The 20,855-nt window shown below is 39.6% G+C and overlaps 1 protein-coding gene across 1 annotated transcript in view; it reads right to left on the bottom strand.

Annotated features, from left to right (window-relative positions):
- Positions 1–6,373: 6,373 nt before the first annotated feature.
- The window catches only part of LOC126763917 (ER membrane protein complex subunit 2-like), a 109,347-nt gene continuing 94,865 nt past the window's right edge, over positions 6,374–20,855 (bottom strand). Inside the window, exons 4-5 of the mRNA XM_050481687.1 lie at positions 6,829–6,924; positions 6,374–6,752 (exon numbers count right to left, since the gene is read on the bottom strand). Coding sequence (XP_050337644.1) covers positions 6,567–6,752; positions 6,829–6,924 — 282 coding nt within the window. The 3' untranslated portion in view covers positions 6,374–6,566. The remainder of the gene's footprint in view (positions 6,753–6,828; positions 6,925–20,855) is intronic.

Below are 20,855 nucleotides of genomic sequence, written 5' to 3'. Positions count from 1 at the left end.
TTTCCGAATCATTTTTATGTGAAGATCACGATGTAGATCTGAATTTCGTATATACCAAGGGGCATTTTCAATTTTTAGCAGTAATTTGTTTTGGAATCTTTGCACTGCTTCGATGAATAATGGGCTTTAACGTCTGATTGCAGACTAGGATTTTATTTAAGGTTGTTAGGGGTGATTTCTTGCCGATTAACCAGTTTATTTTGTTGTTTTTAGTTTTAGTTCTGCAACTTTTCTTTGGATGTGCCTCTTCCACTTTAACGAGTACGGGATTGCTTCAATCCTTCCAATATATAAGGCACCTTTGTATATAGACTTTGTGTATAGACTTCAACTCGTTTAGAGTAATGCTCCAGTTTTGTGTCCATTCTATAATTACATAGGTAAATTGAAGACTGCATTCTGTTCGACGACTCTACTACATTTTTACCAGTAGTAATGACCTACATCATTACAAATCTGCAAATTTGGCGATTGTGCAGTTTGGGGGCGTAGGCATATCGCTAGTAAACAAAATGTATAAGAGTGGCCCCAGGATACTTCCTTAGGGTACACCCGTTTTTATTGGCTGTAACTTAGTATATGATTGTCCCTGCTTTATTCTGAAGTAGCGGTTACTCAGGTCAGAGGCAAATAGTTCACTTAGATGCTGTGGAAAGAGAAGTCTTAATTTATGAAGTAAGCCATGTATGTCATACTCTATCGAGCGCCTGGGATAAGTCAAGAGAAACAGCTATGCAATTTTGTTCTTTTCCATCACATCTTCTGTTATATCTGTTATTCGATGAACCTGATCGATTGTGAAATGTTGCGATCTAAATCCAAATTGATGAATCGGTATAAGGCCCTTTTCTCCAATTGCGTACAGAAGTCTTCTTTCAACTTGAAGTAGTTTGGACAAAATAGGCGACAGTGAGATTGCACGATATGACGAGGCTTCTCAATATCTCCGAATTCCATGGTAATGAAGGTCTTGGATATTTGTCGAGTGGTGAAAAAGTCGATCAAGTCAGGTAAGTTTATTGTGTCGGAAGGCCAGTAAGTCGGCTTGCCAGTAGACATGAAGTCGCATCCAGTGGCCATAACAGCTTTAAATAGCTCTCTCCCTTTCGGTGTCGTAACTCTTGAATCCCATTGGGAGTGTTTCGAGTTAAAATCACCACTCATGATGAATTTCCCATGATGTTTTAATATACATAAGTTCTGTGTACAATTCCATTTCGATATTGTATCTAGGTGGGCTATATATTGCGGTAATACTTATTTTTCCGAAACTAGATTCAACCGATATGTACGTGGTTTGGAATTCTGGGACACTTATATTAATTTCTTCGTAGTGGGGAATATTATCTCTGATAATTATGGCACTCCCTCCTCTCGCATTGTAATTTGGGTGGTTCGAGCAATACGTCTTGTAGTTTTTGAATCTAACGAAAGTCTCATTTGTAAAATGAGTTTCTGATATAAATATCAATTTTTTCAACATGGAGTATGTCTCTAATTCTTTACTACGTTTGAGCAAGCCATTTGCATTTCAGGTCATAATTTTTATCGGTTTAATTTTTGCGCCTTACTTTCGATTTGCTGTCGCTCCAGTTGAGTAAGACGTTTGTGGGTAAGTCTATTTTGTTCTTCTAGCTTATTAAGCTTGTTGAGAATTAATGAAAAATTACCGGTAATATCGCCAATTGCATTTGTATTTTTTTACTTTATTAGCACCTTTAGTTATGCTGGCAAATGAGGGCTTTCCAGATTGATGATTTACATTAGTCACTTGAGTCTGAGGCGCAGTGGAAGCGGTTGTACTTAAGTTTTTAATTTTTTGAAGTTGCTTTGCCAGTTCACATCATTATCAGTTACAGCATTTTGGCGTTAGTTCGGCAAGTTTTGTGCAGCTTAGAGTTGTATGACTTCCGGCGCACTTCACGCACCTCGGTGGTTAACAACAAAAGCTTCTAGTGTGAACGAACGCCTGACAGGATTTACACTGCGGCACAAGATTCGATGGCTTGATGGGGTCGAGCTTAATGACAGAATTTAAAATATGTTTGATTTCGTAGATCTTCTTAATGTTTTCTGTAGATTCGAAGCATACTATAAACATATTTAACGGATTTTTGTTTTATATTGAAGTTTGTTTAAGACCTTCGTAACTTTAAACCCTTGCTTTTGAAGATCTGTGGCAATACTTTCAGGCTCACATGAGCGATGAAGGTCTTTTACCATTACGCGTATATCACGGAATTGCTTGTCCTCGTACTAGTATCAAGGAATTTTCGATTCGTTTAATTCCCTTGTAAGTATTCTATAATCAGAACTATCTGAAAGATTTATTTTACAGGAACTTGGGCCAGTGAGCTTGAGTGTGTAAGATTTTTTAACATCTGCGTTTATGCGTTCAAGGGATAGTTAAAATTTCCCGATATTATAATTGGCGGAGGGCGATTACTTACTTTTGTAGCTATTTCACCTTCTGCTGCTTCATCCGGACTCGGAGACTTCAATGTTACATCCGGTGAAGAATCTTCTTTGCGTTTCTTACTTTCCCTACTTTTGTTTTAATAGACCATTTGTTTTTTTTTCGAGATCTTCTTCGTCTGTTTCGGCTACAAAGGTCGATTTTGATGAAGAAGAAGACGTTTCATTTGTACAAGTATATTTTGTTTGCGATTTCTTTAGCCTTTCGTTTTGAAGTTTTTCGTTTGAAGTTTAAAATGCGATACTTTCATTTCTCAATTCATTGTTCAATGTTTCTATTTTCTTAATGCGTTCGAGCAACATACCTATTTGGTTACATTCGGTTCCCCCACCGGGAGGCGGGGTTTGTATGTCCATCACGATCTTATTAAATTGTGGTTACGTTAAGTAAAAGAAACTGCCTTACCTACAACTCTGCGTAAACAGCTGGTTTGCCGTGCGACAGAAACAGCTGATATCCACTTTAGATGTGCGGAGGAGAATTTTTGCGCGAAAATTAATTGAATGTTTTTTAATTTGGTATTATTGTTTTATATTTCCAAATGTTTATGTGATAAATTATTTTTGTTTTAAAATATTGTTGTAGATAATTTCGAATATATTGATATACCTCTGGTGAATCTGCTCACGAGTTTCCAAAAGAGGAAATATTCAAAATCAACAACGAGCTACCTCCTAAGTTGAAATTTTTAAGAGTCCAAAAAGATGAAACACTAAAAAATGTGTACAACATCATAAGAGGAAAAGGAATTATAATACATAACAAGATAGTGATCAAAACGACAAAATTATACAGAGTAAGATTGCAAACTGGTCATAGTAGTTTGGCTTTATATTATCTTTTTCAAATGGAAATATAGATATCGAATGCAGTAATTCAAAATAATTCTTCAACATTCTATCGAAGGGCATACTGGAATTAAAAATAGGAAGTACACGAAACTTACAAAGACATTTTTCTTGCACCTCCACCACAATATCACACACAAAAGTTGATTGAAGCATCTTTAAAGCAATTATGATGGAAGTAAATGAAGTACCGACAAAAGTAATTTCGCAACCAGAAACGTTACTCTAAGAGTTAAAAATATGTAAATCCATAGCTTCAGCAATCACCATACATTAATGCTATTCAAAATATCTGGAGCTTTTTTGAAATCCCTATTCGAGAACATCGAATTTCTTCAAAATAAGGCAAAAAAATGGATCATCAACTTATTGGGTCAAAATATGCGGAAATAATACTAGAAATCGAGTGGGGAGCAAACATCGATGTCTAGGGACAATTCTTCTTCTTCTTAATTGGCGTAGACACCGCTTACGCGATTATAGCCGAGTTAACAACAGCGCGCCAGTCGTTTCTTCTTTTCGCTGCGTGGCGCCAATTGGATATTCCAAGCGAAGCCAGGTCCTTCTCCACTTGGTCCTTCCAACGGAGTGGAGGTCTTCCTCTGCTTCCCCCGGCGAGTATTGCGTCGAATACTTTCAGAGCTGGAGTGTTTTCATCCATCCGGACAACATGACCTAGCCAGCGTAGCCGCTGTCTTTTAATTCGCTGAACTATGTCAATGTCGTCGTATATCTCGTACAGATCGTTCCATCGGATGCGATATTCGCCGTGGCCAATGCGCAAAGGACAATAAATCTTTCGCAGAATTTTTCTCTCGAAAACTCGTAACGTCGACTCATCGGTTGCTGTCATCGCCCAAGCCTCTGCACCATATAGCAGGACGGGAATTATGAGCGACTTATAGAGTTTAGCTTTTGTTCGTCGAGAGAGGACTTTACTTTTCAATTGCCTACTCAGTCCGAAGTAGCACCTGTTGGCAAGAGCAATCCTGCGTTGGATTTCCAGGCTGACATTATTAGTGGTGTTAATGCTGGTTCCTAAATAGACGAAATTATCTACAACTTCAAAGTTATGACTGTCAACAGTGACGTGAGAGCCAAGTCGCGAGTGCGACGACTGTTTGTTTGATGACAGGAGATATTTCGTTTTGCCCTCGTTCACTACCAGACCCATTTTCTGTGCTTCCTTGTTCAGCCTAGAGAAAGCAGAACTAACAGCGCGGGTGTTGAGGCCGATGATATCAATATCGTCGGCATACGCCAGCAGCTGTACACTCTTAAAGAAGATGGTACCTTCTCTGTTTAGTTCTGCAGCTCGAACTATTTTCTCCACAAGCAGGTTGAAGAAGTCGCACGATAGGGAGTCGCCTTGTCTGAAACCTCGTTTGGTATCGAACGGCTCGGAGAGGTCCTTCCCGATCCGGAGCTTTTGGTGTTGTTCAACGTCAGTTTACACAGCCGTATTAGTTTTGAGGGGATACCAAATTCAGACATCGCGGCATAAAGGCAGCTCCTTTTCGTGCTGTCGAAAGCAGCTTTGAAATCGACGAAGAGGTGGTGTGTGTCGATTCTCCTTTCACGGGTCTTTTCCAAGATTTGGCGCATGGTGAATATCTGGTCGGTTGTTGATTTTCCAGGTCTGAAGCCACACTGATAAGGTCCAATCAGTTTGTTGACGGTGGGCTTTAATCTTTCACACAATACGCTCGATAGAACCTTATATGCGATGTTGAGGAGGCTAATCCCACGGTAGTTGGCGCAGATTGTGGGGTCTCCTTTTTTATGGATTGGGCATAGCACACTTAAATTCCAATCGTTGGGCATGCTCTCGTCCGACCCTATTTTACAAAGAAGCTGATGCATGCTCCCTATTAGTTCTTCGCCGCCGTGTTTGAATAGCTCGGCCGGTAGTCCGTCGGCCCCTGCCGCTTTGTTGTTCTTGAGGCGGGCAATTGCTATTCGAACTTCTTCATGGTCGGGTAATGGAACGTCTGCTCCATCGTCATCGATTGGGGAATCGGGTTCGCCTTCTCCTGGTGTTGTGCGTTCACTGCCATTCAGTAGGCTGGAGAAGTGTTCCCTCCATAATTTAACTATGCTCTGGGCATCAGTGACTAGATCACCTTTGGGAGTTCTACAAGAGTATGCTCCGGTCTTGAAACCTTCTGTAAGCCGCCGCATTTTTTCGTAGAATTTTCGAGCATTACCCCTGTCGGCCAGCTTATCAAGCTCTTCGTACTCACGCATTTCGGCCTCTTTCTTCTTCTGTCTGCAAATGCGTCTCGCTTCCCTCTTCAACTCTCGGTATCTATCCCATCCCGCACGTGTAGTGGTCGATCGTAACGTGGCGAGGTAGGCAGCCTGTTTTCTCTCCGCTGCGACACGGCACTCCTCGTCGTACCAGCTGTTCTTTTGCTCTTTCCGGAAACCAATGGTTTCGGTTGCAGCTGTACGTAAGGAATTTGAAATGCCGTCCCACAGTTCCCTTATACCGAGTTGTTGACTAGTGCTCTCAGAGAGCAGGAGTGCAAGCCGAGTAGAAAACCGTTCGGCTGTCTGTTGTGATTGCAGCTTCTCGACGTCGAACCTTCCTTGTGTTTGTTGGCGTGCGTTTTTTGCTGCACAGAGGCGAGTGCGAATCTTAGCTGCAACAAGATAGTGGTCCGAGTCGATGTTAGGACCTCGGAGCGCACGCACATCTAAAACACTGGAGACGTGTCTTCCATCTATCACAACATGATCGATCTGGTTGGTAGTTTTTCGATCCGGAGACAGCCAGGTAGCTTGATGGACAAGGGGACAATTATAGCAACAAAATGTAGGCCAAAAGCCACTAAAAGTATTGTAATTACTTTTGATTTATATATCATTAGTGTACGTAAACTTTTTTGATACCAAATTATGCTAATTTAGGCTTTAGCATTAATTTTTTTTATTAGTGTAAAAAAAAAATATTTTGATATTCTATATTTAATGTTAAATATACATCTTTTGAAATGGATAGAAAAAACTACAAAATTTATTCATTTTAAAACAAATAAACGTGTCGTAATTTAAAAGAACTAGGTGTATGTAAACTTTATTGGTCCACTGTACATAAATTGGTTATGATTATGTATCTTTAAGCATAGTAAATGCACTAAAATTTTAACGTATATTTTTATAGTATTAGAAGATAAATCAAATAGGATGACCATTAATATAATCTTTTATACATTTTACAACAATGGTTTAGGATAATGTCAATTAGATTTAATATCTAAGCTACCCAATGCACATTCTAGACTTGAAACTAATTTATCGTTGCTAGGAATTTTCGATGACGTAATTGTTCGCACGCCTGCACTCTCCAACGCCCATTGCCCCATTTTTTGAGCCTCTTTGCGCTTCGACCCCAAGGCGCGAGAATTGGTAATGTAACTGCAACACTGGAAAACATAACAAGCATATACATACATACACATTCAGATATATAGTCGATCTATTATGACATATCAAACTTACCAAATATAAACCATATAATGCACGCAAATTATTTGGATTTAATTTCAAGGCTTGGGAATAGTATATTCGAGCGATTTCCACATTCTCCATTCCACCCTAAAATAAATAAAATACAAAATGATATCAGATAAATGAAAAATAAATACACTTTGCTGCTAACGCTTCGTCAAGGATCAGCAGCTTCTTGACACTGTAATCACTAAAAGCGAAGACGTTTTTAATAAAGTGTCCGCATACATAAAGTTCTCGAAACAAACTTTGAATCGAGGCGATAAATATAAAACGATTTAAAAAACAACACATATTTTTGAACGGAGCCAATGTTTATTACAAAAAATAAGTTATAAGCAATCAATTATGGAAAGTCTGGGCTTATGTGCCTAAACTGGCCGCTACAATAGCGAAAGCGATTCGTTTTAACAACCAGCTTTATTAACAAGTAAGGAAGGGCTAAGTTCGGGTGTCACCGAACATTTTATACTCTCGCATGATAAAGTCATAATGGTTCCTAATGTATATATCGGGTGATTTTTTAAGAGCTTGATAACTTTTTTTTTTTAAAAAACGCATAAAATTTGCAAAATCTCATCGGTTCTTTATTTGAAACGTTAGATTGGTTCATGACATTTACTTTTTGAAGATAATTTCATTTAAATGTTGACCGCGGCTGCGTCTTAGGTGGTCCATTCGGAAAGTCCAATTTTGGGCAACTTTTTCGAGCATTTCGGCCGGAATAGCCCGAATTTCTTCGGAAATGTTGTCTTCCAAAGCTGGAATAGTTGCTGGCTTATTTCTGTAGACTTTAGACTTGACGTAGCCCCACAAAAAATAGTCTAAAGGCGTTAAATCGCATGATCTTGGTGGCCAACTTACGGGTCCATTTCTTGAGATGAATTGTTCTCCGAAGTTTTCCCTCAAAATGGCCATAGAATCGCGAGCTGTGTGGCATGTAGCGCCATCTTGTTGAAACCACATGTCAACCAAGTTCAGTTCTTCCATTTTTGGCAACAAAAAGTTTGTTAGCATCGAACGATAGCGATCGCCATTCACCGTAACGTTGCGTCCAACAGCATCTTTGAAAAAATACGGTCCAATGATTCCACCAGCGTACAAACCACACCAAACAGTGCATTTTTCGGGATGCATGGGCAGTTTCTCTTCTGTACGCACTGTACGCATTCGTGTGGTTGGTTTAATGTCCAATAAAGTAAACTGAGTGCGAAACTTGGTCACAATCGCATTAATTGTTTGCTCACTTGGTCGATTATGTAGACCATAAATCGGACGTAAAGCGCGAAACACATTTCGAACCGAACACTGATTTTGGTAATAAAATTCAATGATTTGCAAGCGTTGCTCGTTAGTAAGTCTATTCATGATGAAATGTCAAAGCATACTGAGCATCTTTCTCTTTGACACCATGTCTGAAATCCCACGTGATCTGTCAAATACTAATGCATGAAAATCCTAACCTCAAAAAAATCACCCGATATTATACAGAGAAAGCATCAGAAGGAATTCAAAATAGCGTTATATTGGAAGAAGGCGTGGTTGTGAACCGATTTCACCATATTTTGTACATGTCATCAGGGTGTTAAGAGAATATTATATACCGAATTTCATTGAAATCGGTGGAGTAGTTCCTGAGATATGGTTTTTCGTCCACAAGTGGGCGACGCCACGCCCATTTTCGATTTTTAAAAAAAGCCTAGGTGCAGCTTCCTTCTGCCATTTCTTTCGTAAAATTTAGTGTTTCTGACGTTTTTTGTTAGTCGGTTAACGCACTTTTAGTGATTTTCAACATAACCTTTGTATGGGAGGTGGGCGTTGTTATTATCCGATTTCTTCTATTTTTAAACTGCATATGGAAATGCCTAAAGGAAACGACTCTATAGAGTTTGGTTGACATAGCTATAGTAGTTTCCGAGATATGTACTTAATGCGATCCTTTGTGCCAAATTTCACTTTCATATCTTTATTTATGGCACTTTATAGGTTTTCGGTTTTCGCCATTTTGTGAGCGTGGCAGTTGGCCGATTTTGCCCATCTTCGAACTTAACCTTCTTATGGAGCCAAGAAATACGTGTACCAAGTTTCATCATGATATCTCAATTTTTACTCAAGTTACAGCTTGCACGGACGGACGGACGGACGGACAGACGGATGGATGGACAGACAGACATCCGGATTTCAACTCTACTCGTCACCCTGATCACTTTGGTATATATAACCCTATATCTGACTCTTTTAGTTTCAGGACTTACAAACAACCGTTATGTGAACAAAACTATAATACTCTCCTTAGCAACTTTGTTGCGAGAGTATAAAAAACGAATATACGCAACTTTTTTAATATTACAACATTTGCGAACATTTCTTCATCACCTAATTGTTATTTTTCAATAAACATAGCCAAATCTACAGCGTGGACAACAACCAGAATTGCGTTAAATTTTCAACTCGATTTGTATTCCATTAAGAATTAGTGTAGTACGGTAAATTGATTTAAATTAGCGCTTTAAAAGAGCAAAGGCTGGTTAATTGTTCAGTGAAGAGGCTATGACAATCAGTCGCACACTCCAACGACAACTTGTCTCATTGTTTGATGCATAAGTTTAGGTAATGACAATTTATGCCCAGAAACATCACTTCCTTATTTATACCAGTTTACTCTCTTCTTTTCAGACTTTCAAGTTTGAATATTTGAAGACTACGCAAGGCTGTATGAATTCACGGTGTTCAAGGTGTTGTTTTTCGTTTGTGGTAGTATATATTAGCTAATCTGCCATCCTTTATCTGCAAATTATGTCGGAGTTTATGTAGCGAGAGCGTATTCTACATCAGTGGTCGGCATGAGAGGATCTGTCACTGTGTTGGTGAGCACGAAAAAAAAGTAGCCCAGTGAGAAATTGGAATTAAAATTAAGCATCTAATCTAAATAATTAATAGTATAATGAAAATTAACAAAATGTCTTTTAAGGATATATTCCCTATTATCTTTAAAAGACTTGGAACATAAAATGCATTGCATGGCACCAAAGGCAGTTAGAATCATAAAATATTTCTCGTAGGGCATATTTGGTTTTGCGCTATAGTCTTGCGTGATGTTAATTGTGCCAAAATATGTTTCCACAGTTCAATGAAATTTCATTTCGCACTAATTTCGTCAAGTAATTATAGCGCTGCCCCTTTGGCATCCCACCTTTTTCGCTATTAACATAAACAGTGGAGAACGTAGAATCGTGGCCCGACTCAGCTGATACGACTATCTTATGGGCGCGCAATGTAAGTGAACAGTGAAAAACGCTACTTCCTTCTCTCTTTGACGTAGGATGCCGTGAGAATTCAGGGCATTTGGTTTTTTGCCGTAGAAACGTGGCAGCTGATTGCTCTTTCACAACCCATGGTTGCCAATATCGATATACTGTAGTAATTATCAACTTTTATAATTCAGTCTGTTCAATATGTTTGAAATTTTCTTAAAATAACTCAAAATCTGAGTCGAATGCTATTATTTATAAATATATAAACTATTTTTAATAGTTTGTTTCCAGTTTTGATATTTTATTTTATAAAAAATTGTAATTGAAAACATAGATACAAAACGTAGCGTTTTTGACTGGTTCTGCTATAATTGCTGGTTGACGGCACCATGATTGTGTTTTGTTGTCAGCTCAGAAAACAGATCAGGATGCCCTGCCAGCTGACAAGCGAGAGAGCAAGAAAAGAAATTCTGATCAAGTTATCTATGCTAAAGAGTCAGTCATTATTCAATTACCGAGGATGCAGCACCAGACTCAGGAACTCGTTGAAAGATGACACTTTGAGTGTGATGCCTAAATGCAAAATCGAAATTGAATTGAGTAACCGAAAATTATTCTCGATAGGGGTGTACGACTGCTGATATAATTTTATCAGAACAACGTCTTGTGAGAATTAGTGATTCTGTAAGCAGTCTCTAGTCACTATTTGAGACATTTTGATGTAAAGTCTCAATTTGTGACTAGTTTCTATTCACAGTCTCTAGCGTTAGTCTCAAAATATTGACTCAAATTTAAGACCTAATAGTTAGCAGGTCACAAAACTAAAAAGAACTCTTGTTTGCCATTGTGAACATACTGAATAGAGATCTCGTAGATATTAATCGATTGTAGTTTTTTATATTTTGTAAGCAACTGAAACACGAATCAAATCAATTAAAAATCAATTTTACGTAAATTTCGTAATTATTATGAAACAAAGTCAACATAAGTATATATTTTTATTTTTATGGATAAGTATGTTTTTTGACTATATTATAGAAAATTGTATGTTTGTTATCGACATATTTATTTTCATTCAATTGTAAAAACATCTTTGAATATGGCTGGCTTTGCTGTATTTGCGGCCCAACAATTAAAAAAGCGAAAATGCCTATTCTACTGTGTCATTTTTGCGAAAAGCCCTGACATAAAATTGATTGTCAATCAGTGCTTTACAACAGAACCAAAAGCGAGTAAGACGCAAACAAGTGAGGTCTATCCAATTTGTTTTGATTCCAGGGTGGAATGCCCATTGATAAGAGAGAGTGTTGGCCAGAAGCTAGCTGGCAAATGGGCACAATTCCGATTTCTTTGACGCCGCGATTTGAAGATACCGTTGGAAAGAGGAAGTCCTGTTTAAAAAATTGTAAATATAATATATTTTAAATATAATAATATATATCGTCACCTAAAATACAAACCAATATATCATAAAAAATAAATTGAAATCGCTGACAGATATAATAACCAAAATGTATAAATTTTATAACGAAAACTTAAATTTTATTTGAATATTGGATATAAAGTGGTTATATTTTTTGGTTATCATGCACTCACATTGAAACAAAATTTAAGTTTTGGATATAAAGTAGTTATATTTTTTGGTTATTATATCTGTCAGCGATTTCCATTTATTTTTTATGATTCATTGGTTTGTATTTTAGGTGACGATATATATATTATTATATTTAAAATATGAGTTTGAGTGCATAATAACCAAAAAATATAACTACTTTATATCCAAAACTCAATGTTTGTTGTAATAAGAGTGCATGATAACCGTAAAATATAAACACTTTATATAAAATATAAATGGAAATCGCTGACAGAAATAATAATCAAAATTTATCAATTTTATAACGAAAACTTAAATTTTGTTTGAATATGAGTGCATAATAACCAAAGAATATAACCACTTTCACCACTTTATAACAAAAAGTCAATCAGGGGTGTTGTGGAATCTGATAGTTGTCGGAATCAGAATTGAAACCGATCAAAAAAAGCAGTAGGTGTCATGAATTCAGACATTATTGGTTTGATATTCGAAACAGAATTTGTATCGGTTTTTGGTGTCACAGAAACCAATTTTATCGGGTTTGCTGACAGAAACAAAGCAAGAAGATAATCGCACACAGATTTGAAATGCTAGTTAAGAAATCAAGTTACATATTTTATTGTTACGAATTAATTTATCTTTATTTCTATAGGAGAAAACATAAGAATAAAACACGTAATGTTTTAATTATTGAGTTTTGAAAAAAAAATGGGGATAGTATTTAAGGGGGGAGCCTGCTTTAGAGGCTTAAAAAATCGATTTTTTTATAGGGAAAGAAATAATTGATTAAAGCGAAATTTCTAGGGTTTATAGTTATATATTTAAACATCAACAGAAAATTTTTTGGATACGAATTCTTTGATATTCTGCCTTAGGGAAGCAATCGCTCGATGCATCTCGCATGTGCATTTGTCGGACGGCGGGTAGTATGCAGGTTGCAATTTCTATCGAAAACAAAAAATTCAAAGAGATTCAAATTTGTTAATAACTTATGTTCAAGTTAAACTAGGAAAATTTCAAAAACAATTGTAAAATTCTAAAAAAATTTAAAAATTTGAAAAAAAGTAACCAAAAAATTTTACTTTATGTTGTTTAAACATATGTTCAAACTTAACTTTTCTTAGTTTTTTTAATTTAAATAGAAGATAATTTAATGCCAAAGATAATAAACTTTGCCCCAAAAATCGTAAAAATGAAAAAACCGAGAAATCGCACGTCAAAGTCTTCGCTTCCTGCCCATACATTTTAAGAGATTTAAGCAAAAAAAATTCAATTTTTTTGAAGATTCTAAAGCAGTTTCCTCCCTTACTTAACTTAAGACCCAAACGCGTCTTTATTCATTCGAAATATGTTATCTCTTAAAATCTTTCTTTAATTCGGAACTCATTAAAAACTTTAATAGGATTGCTTCCAAATGTATTCACTTGCAAGTTTTGTCTCATTAGTAAACAGCTGGTTCGAATATTGGTTTTGCGTATGTTCGAAAAGACGAAAATCTATTCAGATTCTGTGACACCATTGATATTCAGAATTGGCAATTCTGACAGCTAAGTCTTGGATTCCACAACACCCCTAAATATATTTTTTTATTTTTAACGCAGGAAGGAGTACTACGCGAAAGTACTTCAGTCACCCCGGGTATTCGCTCGGCCAAAGTTATTTTTTTAGAGCGCGGCCAAAGGCCGCCAACGCCGAAAGGAGTACTACGCGATAGTACTTCAGTCACCCCGGGTATTCGCTCGGCCAGGGTTATTTTTTTAGAGCGCGGCCAAAGGCCGCCAACGCCGAAAGGAGTACTACGCGAAAGTACTTCAGTCACCCCGGGTATTCGCTCGGCCAGGGTTATTTTTTTTAGAGCGCGGCCGAAGGCCGCCAACGCAGAAAGGAGTACTACGCGAAAATACTTCAGTAACCCCGGGTATTCGCTCGGCCAGAGATATTTTTTTAGAGCGCGGCCAAAGGCCGCCAACGCCGAAAGGAGTACTACGCGATAGTACTTCAGTCACCCCGGGTATTCGCTCGGCCAGGGTTATTTTTTTTAGAGCGCGGCCAAAGGCCGCCAACGCCGAAAGGAGTACTACGCGAAAGTACTTCAGTCACCCCGGGTATTCGCTCGGCCAGGGTTATTTTTTTAGAGCGCGGCCAAGGCCGCCAACGCAGAAAGGAGTACTACGCGAAAGTACTTCAGTCACCCCGGGGTATTCGCACGACCAGGGTTATTTTTTAAAGCGCGGCCGAAGGCCGCCAACGCAGAAAGGAGTACTACGCGAAAGTACTTCAGTCACCCCGGGGTATTCGCTCGACCAGGGTTATTTTTTAAAGCGCGGCCGAAGGCCGCCAACGCAGAAAGGAGTACTTCTCGAAAGTACTTCAGTCACATAAATTACGTATTACACATATATGTACATATGTAGAAACTATTTTTTTATAGTTAATATAGAAAAAAGAATCACGCGATAAAACTAACAAAGAAAAATTGTTAAAAATCCTACATATTTACTGTTTAAGATGTGGCAAGGCTCGTTTTCCTCATAATTGTAAACAATCTAACCTTTTCAACGATGAGTGTGTTAAGTGATTTTTAAATTAATAAATTTAGGTAAAATATACCACAATAAAAGTGAAATGTAAGCTTATTTCAAAGCTTAGAGTGTGTATTTAAATATACAAAGTAAAAAATGTGAAAAAAAATTGTGAAACATGGAGAAATAACATGTTTTCTTAGTGCAAATTTTTGAACTTTTAATCGTGAATATTTTAAAAAATATTAGTAATTTTTACATTATTTTTGGATATTCCTCCTCTGGAGAAGCTCTCCTATCCGTACATACCCCATTTATACGGAAATTCGGTTTTTTTACCCCTCCGCCAAAGTAATCGGAATCGTGCCGGCAAATGCATAAATAATATTGTAATATGTAGGAGTATTGATGATGTTTTGATGTACAGTACATTACAAATTTTAAATTGTGTTGTCATTAATGAAAGTGTTCAGAAAATATTATCCCATGTAGTGCAGGATAGATATTTGAAAAATGACAATGTAATTGACTGTAAAATCCTTAAGCAACGCTATAATGTTATATTGTCATTTGATAAGTTTGATATTACAAAATCGAAATGTATAAATATTTGTACGATATCTGAGCCAGCAAGACAATCTTAAGCCATACTATTATTAAAAATACAGACAAGAAAAAGACCGATACTTTAATTAGGAAGTATCTCGGCAAGTTAAGAATTATAAAAAAAACGTAAATGTAATCAAAAAAAATTTGAGATATAGTGCACTGCGGATTTATAACAACGGCAAAAAGTTATGGGTTATGGAACGAATTCACATCAACCACACGAAGTTGGCAGGAAAGACAGAGCCGAATCACGAATACTTAATCAACAATGCGTTCGAGAATTTGCGGCAAACATGTGAAGTCACACATGAAAGGAAAAGAGCTAAGGATCAGCTCAAAATTCAACGCTTGGATCAACATCGAAATCAAGGGTAGAGAAAATTCGCTTTATATTCAACAATAGGCAACGGAAATAAATGCGGTCTACGAAAACGTGCTTGGAAGGCATGAATTAATATTAAGAAGATTTGGGGTCTCATAGAAAAAAATATAGATAGTTTAGCACACAAACGTGGCAGAGAAGTTCTTAATGAAGAGATAGAAAAACTGGAGGATGAAGCCATGTGTAGAATTTCATGCAAGTGAGGAATGTCCAGTCCCGTAATTCGGAAAGTGTCGCTGTCCAGCTGCTTGATATCCTCGTCAGATATCATCGCCGTCCAAGAAATACGATGGGCCGGACAAGGACTGGGGCGAGTTGGCCCTTGTGGCATTTACAACAGCGGCCATATAAAAATTAGGTGTGGAAGAGAGACTCCGTCGCCGAGTACTGTCATTCACCCCGGTGGATGAACGTCTAGCCACAATCCGCATCAAAGCGAATTTCTTCAACATATCGCTGATTTGCGCCCACGCCCCGACGGAGGAGAAAGACGATGTAACCAAAGATGTCTTCTATGAGCGCTTGAAGTGCACCCATGACAGCTGTCCCCGCCATGATCTCCAAATCATGCTTGGCGACTTTAACGCCAGGGTGGGCAAAAAAGGTATATTTGGCACAACAGTCGCGAAATTCAGCGTACACGATGAAACTTCCCTAAATGGGTTGACGCTGATCGACTTCGCTGGGGCCCGAAATTTGATTATCTGTAGTACTAGATTACAGCATAGAAAAATTCATCAAGATACCTTGGCTGTCTCCGGATCGAAAAGCCACCAACCAGATCGATCATGTTGTGATGGACGGAAGACAAGTCTCCAGTGTTTTAGATGTGCGTACGCTCTGAGGTCCTTACATCTATTCGGACCACTATCTTGTTGCAGCCAAGATTCGCACCCGCCTCTGTGCACCAAAAAACGCACGTCAACAAACACAAAGAAGGTTCGACATAGAGAAACTTGCAATCACAACAAACAACCGAACGATTTTCTAGTCGACATGCATTCCTGCTCTCTGAGAGCACTCATCAGCAACTCGGTATAAGGGAATTGTGGGACTACATTTTAAGCTCCTTATATACGTACAGCTGCAAACGAAACCATTGGTTTCGGAAAAGGGAAAAAAATACCTGGTACGATGAGGAGTGCCGTGTCGACGGATGGATAGATACTGAGAGTTGAAGAGGGAAACGAGATGCAAGATCGGAGCATACTTTTGCAGACCTCGCAGAGGTGATCTAGAGACGGGTTATAGAGGAAACAATTTTCCAGCCTGCCGAATGGCAGCGAAAGCATAACACCAGAATATTGTGAACCCGATTCCACTACCGATGACATTTCGGACGTTCTAATGTCCGACCATGAAAAAGTTCGAATAGCAGTTACGTGTTTGAATAACAACAAAGCGGGGGGGGGGGGCTGATGAATTGCCGGTCGAACCATTCAAATTCGGCGGCGGAGCATCTTGGAACCAATATTAACACCAACAACATTGTCAGCCTCGAAATTCAACACAGAATAACTCTAACTGGTTCTACTTCGGACGGAGTAGGCAATTGAGAAGTAAAGTCCTGTCTTAATGAATAAAGAACAATTTCTACAATTCACTCATCATCCCCGCCCTACTATTTGGTGCAGAGGCATGGACGAAGAGACTTTACAAGTTTCTTCTCCCGCCGGGAGAAGAGGATGATTGGCACGTTGTTGTAAACTCGGCGGCAAGTGGTGTCTTCTTCTTCTTCTTCTTAATTGGCGTAGACACCACTTACGCGATTATAGCCGAGTTAACAACAGCGCGCCAGTCGTTTCTTCTTTTCGCTACGTGGCGCCAATTGGATACTCCAAGCGAAGCCAGGTCCTTCTCCACTTGGTCCTTCCAACGGAGTGGAGGTCTTCCTCTGCTTCCCCCGGCGAGTATTGCGTCGAATACTTTCAGAGCTGGAGTGTTTTCATCCATCCGGACAACATGACCTAGCCAGCGTAGCCGCTGTCTTTTAATTCGCTGAACTATGTCAATGTCGTCGTATATCTCGTACAGATCGTTCCATCGAATGCGATATTCGCCGTGGCCAACGCGCAAAGGACCATACATCTTTCGCAGAATTTTTCTCTCGAAAACTCGTAACGTCGACTCATCGGTTGCTGTCATCGCCCAAGCCTCTGCACCATATAGCAGGGCGGGAATTATGCGACTTATAGAGTTTAGCTTTTGTTCGTCGAAAGAGGACTTTACTTTTCAATTGCCTTCTCAGTCCGAAGTAGCACCTGTTGGCAAGAGCAATCCTGCGTTGGATTTCCAGGCTGACATTGTTGGTGGTGTTTACGCTGGTTCCAAGATAGACGAAATTATCTACAACTTCAAAGTTATGACTGACAACAGTGACGTGAGAGCCAAGTCGCGAGTGCGACGACTGTTTGCTTGATGACAGGAGATATTTCGTTTTGCCCTCGTTCACTGCCAGACCCATTTTCTGTGCTTCCTTGTCCAGCCTGGAGAAAGCAGAACTAACGGCGCGGGTGTTGAGGCCGATGATATCAATATCATCGGCATACGCCAGCAGCTGTACACCTTATAGAAGATGGTACCTTCTCTATTTAGTTCTGCAGCTCGAACTATTTTCTCCAGAAGCAGGTTGAAGAAGTCGCACGATAAGGAGTCGCCTTGTCTGAAACCTCGTTTGGTATCGAACGGCTCGGAGAGGTCCTTCCCGATCCTGAAGGAGCTTTTGGTGTTACTCAACGTCAGTTTATACAGCCGTATTAGTTTTGAGGGGATACCAAATTCAGACATCGCGGCATAAAGGCAGCTCCTTTTCGTGCTGTCGAAAGCAGCTTTGAAATCGACGAAGAGGTGGTGTGTGTCGATTCTCCTTTCACGGGTCTTTTCCAAGATTTGGCGCATGGTGAATATCTGGTCGGTTGTTGATTTTCCAGGTCTAAAGCCACACTGATAAGGTCCAATCAGTTTGTTGACGGTGGGCTTTAATCTTTCACACAGTATGCTCGATAGAACCTTATATGCGATGTTGAGGAGGCTAATCCCACGGTAGTTGGCGCAGATTGTGGGGTCTCCTTTTTTATGGATTGGGCATAACACACTTAAATTCCAATCGTTCGGCATGCTTTCGTCCGACCATATTTTACAAAGAAGCTGATGCATGCTCCTTATCAGTTCTTCGCCGCGGTGTTTCAATAGCTCGGCCGGCAATCCATCGGGCCCCGCTGCTTTGTTGTTCTTCAGGCGGGCAATTGCTATTCGAACTTCATCATGATCGGGCAATGGAACGTCGGCTCCATTGTCGTCGATTGGGGAATCGGGTTCGCCTTCTCCTGGCGTTGTGCATTCACTGCCTTTTAGCAGGCTGGAGAAGTGTTCCCTCCATAATTTAAGTATGCTCTGGGCACCGGTCACTAGATCACCTTTGGGGGTTCTACAAGAGTATGCTCCGGTCTTGAAACCTTCTGTAAGCCGCCGCATTTTTTCGTAGAATTTTCGAGCATTACCCCTGTCGGCCAGCTTATCAAGCTCTTCGTACTCACGCATTTCGGCCTCTTTCTTCTTCTGTCTGCAAATGCGTCTCGCTTCCCTCTTCAACTCTCGGTATCTATCCCATCCCGCACGTGTAGTGGGCGATCGTAACGTTGCGAGGTAGGCAGCCTGTTTTCTCTCCGCTGCGACACGGCACTCCTCGTCGTACCAGCTGTTCTTTTGCTCTTTCCGAAAACCAATGGTTTCGGTTGCAGCTGTACGTATGGAATTTGAAATGCCGGCCCACAGTCCCCTTATACCGAGTTGTTGACTAGTGCTCTCAGAGAGCAGGAGTGCAAGCCGAGTAGAAAATCGTTCGGCAGTCTGTTGTGATTGCAGCTTTTCGACGTCGAACCTTCCTTGTGTTTGTTGGCGTACGTTTTTTGCTGCACAGAGGCGAGTGCGAATCTTAGCTGCAACAAGATAGTGGTCCGAGTCGATGTTAGGACCTCGGAGCGCACGCACATCTAAAACACTGGAGACGTGTCTTCCATCTATCACAACATGATCGATCTGGTTGGTAGTTTTTCGATCCGGAGACAGCCAGGTAGCTTGATGAATCTTCTTATGCTGGAATCTAGTACTACAGATAACCATATTTCGGGCCCCGGCGAAGTCAATCAGCCTCAACGCATTTGGGGATGTTTCGTCGTGGAGGCTGAATTTACCGACCGTAGTGCCAAATATACCTTCTTTGCCCACCCTGGCGTTAAAGTCGCCAAGCACGATTTTGATATCGTGGCGGGGGTAGTAGCTCTCATAAGCGCTCATAGAAGGCATCTTTGGTCACATCGTCCTTCTCTTCCGTCGGGGCGTGGGCGCAAATCAGCGATATGTTGAAGAACCTCGCTTTGATGCGGATTGTGGCTAGACGTTCATTCACCGGAGTGAATGATAGTACTCGGCGACGGAGTCTCTCTCCCACCACGAATCCAACACCAAACTTGCGCTCCTTTATATGGCCACTGTAGTAAATGCCACAAGGACCTACTCGTCTCTGTCCTTGTCCCGTCCATCGCATTTCTTGGACGGCGGTGATGTCAGCCTTTATTTTTGCGAGGACATCAACCAGCTGCGCAGCGGCACCTTCCCAATTAAGGGTCCGGACATTCCAGGTGCATGCCCTCAAATCGTAGTCCTTATTCCGTTTGCCATGGTCGTCATCAAAAGGGGGGTCTCTCATCCGAGGCTGTTTCAACGTTTTCATTGGTATTGTTTTTTTACGTGGCGGGTCCCAAGCCCAGCGCACAACCCTTGTAGGGAATGTTTCGCCTTCTCACCTTAGCTCGCCTTCGGACGGATGTTCTTAGGCTACCCAGAGGATACTTGGTCAAAGAACGGAAGTAGTGAGCTGCTTGAGCCATGTGTAAAAGAATCGTTTCTGGCCACTCCCAAGTGAATGGCGATCAGAGAACTTTCCACACTTGCGTGAACTTCTACACATGACACCATCCTCCTAAAAGTTTAGAAATGTCTAATTCATGTTTGTCTTTTAACCATCCTTAATCCAAACACGCTTTTTTCTTTAATTTTTTTCGTTTTTTTTTTTCAAGACAATAGCGATAATAATTCCTGCACAAATTATGTCTCCCTCCATAACGACTTTTTCACATACATACGTACATGCAATTTATGTTTTTGTAGTGTATGTTTCAAGTTGTTGGCACCATCACGTGATTGCGCCAGCTTGCTGGTGTAGTGTATAGGGCGCTTAATAATAAGACAAGAAGTTTTATGTTATAATGCAGTTTTAAAAATAGCGTGTTGATATGTTTTTGTAATAAAAATGGTTTTGTAAAAATTTACCGGCTAACAACCGCAATGTTTATCAAATATCCATTTTTATCGAAGATATTATAAAAATACTTTTAGTGGTTTGTAACAGTATCGTTATATGGGGAGGGCTGGGTTATCATCATATTTCATCTATTTTCACATTGTCGGTAGAGTTTTTATAGTAATTTCGTTAGGCGAATTGTTGTAGTTTTAGTGGTTTAGGTTATATACATATGTGTCGGAGATTTCATTCGTAGACACTCTTTTTTTATCACTTTAAACTTGTATCTTACTATAGTATAATAACATCACTTCACATTTTTATTAAGCACAGCAAGTTCTGATCTGATCGATAT

The sequence above is a fragment of the Bactrocera neohumeralis genome, unplaced genomic scaffold (genome assembly GCF_024586455.1).
Source record: "Bactrocera neohumeralis isolate Rockhampton unplaced genomic scaffold, APGP_CSIRO_Bneo_wtdbg2-racon-allhic-juicebox.fasta_v2 cluster09, whole genome shotgun sequence".
Lineage (NCBI taxonomy): Eukaryota > Metazoa > Arthropoda > Insecta > Diptera > Tephritidae > Bactrocera > Bactrocera neohumeralis.
This window is presented reverse-complemented; position numbering and strand designations above follow the sequence as displayed.